Source organism: Pleurodeles waltl, chromosome 5 (assembly GCF_031143425.1).
Source record: "Pleurodeles waltl isolate 20211129_DDA chromosome 5, aPleWal1.hap1.20221129, whole genome shotgun sequence".
Taxonomy (NCBI): domain Eukaryota; kingdom Metazoa; phylum Chordata; class Amphibia; order Caudata; family Salamandridae; genus Pleurodeles; species Pleurodeles waltl.
Window position 1 is genome coordinate 237,689,897 of NC_090444.1, and position 6,000 is coordinate 237,695,896.

Sequence of the window (6,000 nt, forward strand, 5' to 3'; positions counted from 1 at the left end):
CAAGGCAATACTGTGACTGTATTTAGATGTATTCAGTGGATCCACAAAATATTTACTGGAGGTCCTTTTACATCCAGAACAACTAAAGGTCTTGCATACAGCCAGACTGTTAGCCTATCTATAGTTCAGTGACATTCCATATGTTCATGTATATATACACTTGCATTGTTTTCGCCAAAAAGAGGCAATTTTTCCTTCTGAGTGCCAATATTTCCTTGCAAGTGCTAGTTGATGCTGAAAGTGGATGCACTGTTTTCTGAGATGTTAGCTGTAAAACTGGCTCCCTCACAGCTTTGAATCTAAAGGAATAAAAACATATTTCAACGTAAAGCCCTACATGCAGAAAACACTGTGAAATAAGGATTTTAATTGTAGTATTCACAAGAGGAAAATGTTTGCAATTTTGCATGACCCTACTAAAATGCTTGTACTAAAAAAGAAATATGACGAAAAAGTAATTTTTTAAAGAAGCCAAACGTGTATGTTAACATAGGCATAGCTACAGTTAACTTTGTGAACAATATGTTCCCCCAAAACTCACTCAGTATTCATACCATTACATATCAGTCAGTAGTTGAACTTGTTTTTTCTTCTACATCTTCTGAGCTCTGCGCCCATAATTTATTATTGGACATAAACATTTTTGAAAAAAACTCTGTTAATTCGCTGCATACGCACATCAGGGTGTTCTATAATACTATTTTGCCATTTCCAGGGCCTACTAAATGCTCTAGTGATTCATACATTGCTAAGGTATCAGACGTGTGTACAGCATGTTCTGAAGCTGGAAGTAGTGCCTACTCTGAAGAACACCCCTTTCAGTTAGTTTTTATACTGTGTGTGGGGGAGCGTGTTTAACAGTTACAAGAGCGTTGGCATGTGTTCAGTGATTTTCTGGTATTCTTCACGGTAATTGCTGTAGTGAGTATGTATAGATCCCACCAATCTGTTAGCGGACGCTTGTAGGAGACCACTTCAACCGCTAGGATCAGGCAGCAGTATCTAGACACCAGCAAACACCAGCATATGACACCATTCTGAAAGATTGTCTCAAATTAACCCTGACGTGCGGATGGATTGATAGAGTAATTGAAATGCCAAAGGAAGTGCCTCTGCATTCCGTAACTCGCACTCATTCATTGCAAGACTGGAAATGTCTTATTTAATTCTGGAACACAAAAGGTTTTCTAAACAAGCTGTTTTCAAATGTCCTATTTTGCTTCATTTTATTTTACATGCCACCTGCAGTGAGCCATTTTAGTCTATTCAAACTTTACGTTACAATTAATCGTTACTGTTGCTTGGGGCCAAACATGTAAAGCTTCAAGGTAACTAAAGGGACATTGTTGCATTCTTCAATGCATTCACTGGATATGAGAAGCCCTGTTCTCAAAAGTTAAGGAGGAAAAGTTTAAAAATTGCTCTTGCAGGATTAATCTGGGAGCAAATATATGAGTTACTTGTAGGGCATTCCCTGTGGTGCTCTTGGGAAGCAATTGAGGCATAGTTTTCCTGTGGCACACACATGCTTACAGTGTACTCATGCAGAAATCTTACCATATGAAACTAACACACATTTGAACATTTACATTTTTCTGGTTTCTTCCTCAGAAAAATGTTTCCCTCATGGAGAACCCTCTTCTCGACAGCCCATCAGTTTGTGGGCGCTCATCTGCTTTCGCAGACAGAACCTCACATTAACAACCAGCAATCTGATCGCAGCTTTCAATTTGCAGTATTGTGAATTTTCCATATTCACATATCCCATTTGGGTATAAATCTGTCAGTCATCAGTTTGTGAATTTAGACTGGAATTGTACTATAGCAAATTAATTTATTTGTATATTGAGTCGAAACTGCATATGCAGATGCCATTTTGAGTGGGGCCCCAGGAGGGAGTGCATAAAATGAAGTCACCATAGATTATTATTTCACTTCTTGATTTCAACTACATACTAGAGTTTTAGCTCCAAATGGTAGAAAAAGTAATTCCAGTAATCTAGACTGCACTCTGCTTTAGTGAGGATATTTTTCCACTGCCACACTCCTCCTTTGAGTACTACCTTTCATGTATTTAGTTGGAATGTTGTGGAATCTGTTTCATTGCAACAGGTGACAAATAGTAGTTTTGCCATTAATCTCAACTATTAACACAAAGGCTAGGATCAAATTCGAGGCAGGGAATGCAGCAAGGAATGCAAAGAGAGAAGTAGGCAGTGCAAAATTCACATACTACAAAATGAAAAGGTATAGTGGGATCAATTTGCAAAGCGTTTCTTGTGAGCAGTTGGGTCTTACTCTAGTGTTAGGTACCACATACGTTCTTGGAGTTATATATACTTAACAATGTAAAAATATTTGAGATTCACTAGGCCTTTGCTATGAGTGAGCATGGCATACTTCTGAATATACTTAAGAGAGTCACACCCACACTTGGAACTAGGAACAACTACTCCCAAGAAAGGCTTTGTGATTTGGCCCTGGAAATTCACATGTAACTTGTGCCTTGGTCAGGAAAAGACACAACTACTAACAATAAAAGATGAAGCAGAGTTTTTGCTCAATTCTGACTTTTGCAGAATTTGTGAGCTTTACGTGAAAGTACAATTTCTTTCAAAATGAATGTTTTGTGGATGCAGTTTTCCCACTAAATTATATCACAGAGAGCACCTGAAAAAACGAGGCAGCATTGTCCATTTAAAAGTATGATTCATTATTTATTTCCCATGCAAAATCCACTTTTAACGAGTTTTTATAATTTTTCAAAAGTTCATCCACATTTTTAAATTTACAACGTGGGTAAAGTTTTGAAAAACAAACTAAATTAAATTTCTCTGAGTTGGAGAATAATGCGTCCCGGACCTCAATGCACACCTTTTGTTTAGTCGCTGGCCTTTCTAGCCCTTATTTTTTGATTGGTCACTAGATATCTAATGAATTCTAATAACCCAGATGCACATTTTATGAGGCCACATAAACTACTCAGTTAAGAACTATTCCCAGGAATTGTGCCATTCAGTAAGGGACTGCAACCTGAACTGAGATCTCCTTGCTCAGCAGCAAACAAAAAGCACAGAGGATGAGTAGAATGGCAAAACAATATCATTATATTTTCGGGCCTGTTTGCTAGACTCCAGCATTCTGTTCCATTTATATGATGCTGTAAGCCATCTCTAGTAGTGCAGGACTTTCTTTTATCTTCCTGTCCACCAGAAAGTCATCTGAGCCACATTGACGTAAACATTCAGTCATAGTGGTCCCCAGAGTCTAAATTAGGTCTGAGGGAGACCACAAGCAAATGAGGCAGATCAGTGGAGGTCGTGGTTTACACATTACAGTACTTTACTAAGCTACATTCATTTTCACTAGGTCGATTAAAATGGTGGTGTGAGATCCTCATAAACATGGGGCTGGAACAAAGTCTGATGAGTATGAAAAAGAGCCTTGCCATGAAGTAAACACATTGTTACATGGATGGTTTATGCAGCACATTAAGGGCTAGAAACCACAGGGGTTTCCCCCTCTCCACATTTTAATGATAGTGCTGTAAAAAGTATCCAAGAAAGGTATTTTTGTTTTTATGATACTATAATGCAGTGAAGATGCTTTTTTCCTTTATTAATATGTCTCCGTGGACTTGAGAAGCATGTTCACTCGGCATCTTTAGGTGCAGAAAACGTCACACAGTGTGCACAAGCTTTGCGGCATTAGCTCTACTCCTAGCTATGCACACAGTTACCATGCACTGGCATGCCCCTGCTCAGCCGCTGGTAGAGGCCTGGTACGGTGCCCTTGGCAAATGGGGTGCTCAGCAGAGGAGGAAGCTTGTGTCCTCCACAAACGCCCAACCTCCCCACAGTGGTTGACCTTTTTAAACGACTTCCTACAAGGGTAAGCGATTATCATTTCCCCCTTGAAGTTCTTCATTGGGGCTCTACCCCACTTGAGGCCTAATAATGGGCAACTTCGCTTGGACTTCCGAGCATGTCCAGTCCCACCATTAAATTGATCTACCCTTCTCCTCCCTCTCCTCCCTCCCATCTGAGCCACCTCCTGATCGTACTTCCCTCAAGATATCATGTCAAAGTGCTACATCCCACTCAGTGATACTCCTCATCCCAAAGCCACTCTTACGCATACAGACAAAATCTACCACCATTCCAGCAAGCCCAGCGCTTCTCCTCCTTCCAAGTTGCTCCTCCTCCCTCTCTGTACTCCGAGACTCATATAATTAGAGCAGCACCTTTCTTAATGCACAAGATGTATGGTCCTCTGACGTGGTATGAGTGTATTGTAATGCATGCAGCTCTTTTTAATAATCGTGTACGATGATTCACACTGCACCCCTCCTCTCTTTTCTCCGTTCCCCCTCCTGTTGTTGTATGTTTCAGAAAACCTAATAAAAAGAAGTTAAAAAAATAATAATATGTGTCTGCTTGAATATTTCCAGGTCGGCATCTTGTCTTCTTCAAGTTGGGGTCCAGCCATCTTGTGAAGGATCCTGCAAAGATGACATATGTGAAAGTGACTGGCTGATGGTTTTCCGGGTGCATAGGCTGTGCCAGCCCATCTGTTGGCAAAACAGATACAAAGTGCTGTGTACAGTTGCGGATGGAGAGATACTTGCACTATGAATCGTTCTCTACCCTCTGGAAGGCTAACTACACGTTTAACAATGACTTATACTACCAGGAGGAATGTGCAATAACGCCACAATGGTGAAATGTGACATTTTGTTTTAAGAAACAAATGATACACTGTGTTGATTTTATGCGCTGTAGGCGTTCCTGGCTTTTATGTTGTGTGAAAAGATCAAGCATACTTGCAAACAAATTTATTTAGGGATGTGGCTTCTTCATGAGCAAGAACAAATCACCTAACTTGGAACAGCAGAAATGAAATGTAAACACAGACTACCAAACTGTGTATTTCCTGTGACCTGCATCAACATCCATTTGTATTTATAAACGTACATTCGCATCGTTAATAGCCTTTGGTTATAGCTTATGAATGTAGCATAACTAAATCATATTTAAAATTTCCCAACCAAATTTAATTTATTAATCAATTTCTGAAAAATGTTTTTGTCGTTGCGAGTATTATATTCAAATTACCAATCCCTGCGAACAAGAAAGCTAGTTTGTAAGTTTCTTTTTTGGCATTCGGATTCTTAGTTCTACAGCTGCTGACAAGTTGTACCAGGCAAACAATTGTGTTGGCAAAGAAACAGGAGCCTTAATTACTGACGAAATGCAAGTGCATGGCTATTTATAGGCATGGTGTGTCTAGAGGGCGTGCTTTCAGTGAAAGCAGTGAACTAATAATATTGCTAAACGTGACCATTGTCATAATGTTTTGTACAGTCGTTTGTACATTCGAGTTTTTTGTTACTTTCGTTTTTCCTAAAATTATTTTTGTAAAAAAATAAATAAATGTGTCTGAAATCATTTGACGCCTGACTGGTTCTTCTCGTCCCGGCAGCTTTCCCAGCTCCGTTGTCTATGCGCCAACAGGAGGCGATGACCTTTTCGTTGGAGACAAGAGCTTTTTTGGTTCCTTTGTTTCGTTTCCAACTGCTCAGTTGTGTGATTACAGGCCCTGCGTGCTCGCGCACCAGCATTTCATTGCCAAATGGGCAGGAATCCGTTGGTGACCTGCAGTACATGTGGCGAAGAATGACTCGCGTGAACGATGCCCCCGCATATGCAAACGAACCATGCACAATCGACTATATTATTACATGTTTTGTCCACAATTGTTCATGTGTGTTACTTTACTGGTTAGTGCTTTTCTTTTTGGTGGTATGTTGATTTAGGGACCAAATGAGCAGCATTTAATCTGCAAGGACATAATGCAAGTCTGCTGAGGCCACCCTCCTATGGCCTCTGGCAGTCATCTTACCAGCCTTGCTGCCACTACAGTGTGTCTCGAGTAAAGGATACAAATTAATGTTTAAATTGTTTTAGGATAGTAGTATCAACTTATCTGCCAGGAAAAAGC

At 40.0% G+C, this 6,000-nt stretch overlaps 1 protein-coding gene across 1 annotated transcript in view; it reads left to right on the forward strand.

Annotated features, from left to right (window-relative positions):
• PKDCC (protein kinase domain containing, cytoplasmic) overlaps nt 1-5,447 on the forward strand; it is a 78,167-nt gene extending 72,720 nt beyond the window's left edge. Inside the window, exon 7 of the mRNA XM_069233972.1 lies at nt 4,451-5,447. Coding sequence (XP_069090073.1) covers nt 4,451-4,536 — 86 coding nt within the window. The 3' untranslated portion in view covers nt 4,537-5,447. The remainder of the gene's footprint in view (nt 1-4,450) is intronic.
• Nucleotides 5,448-6,000: the final 553 nt, after the last annotated feature.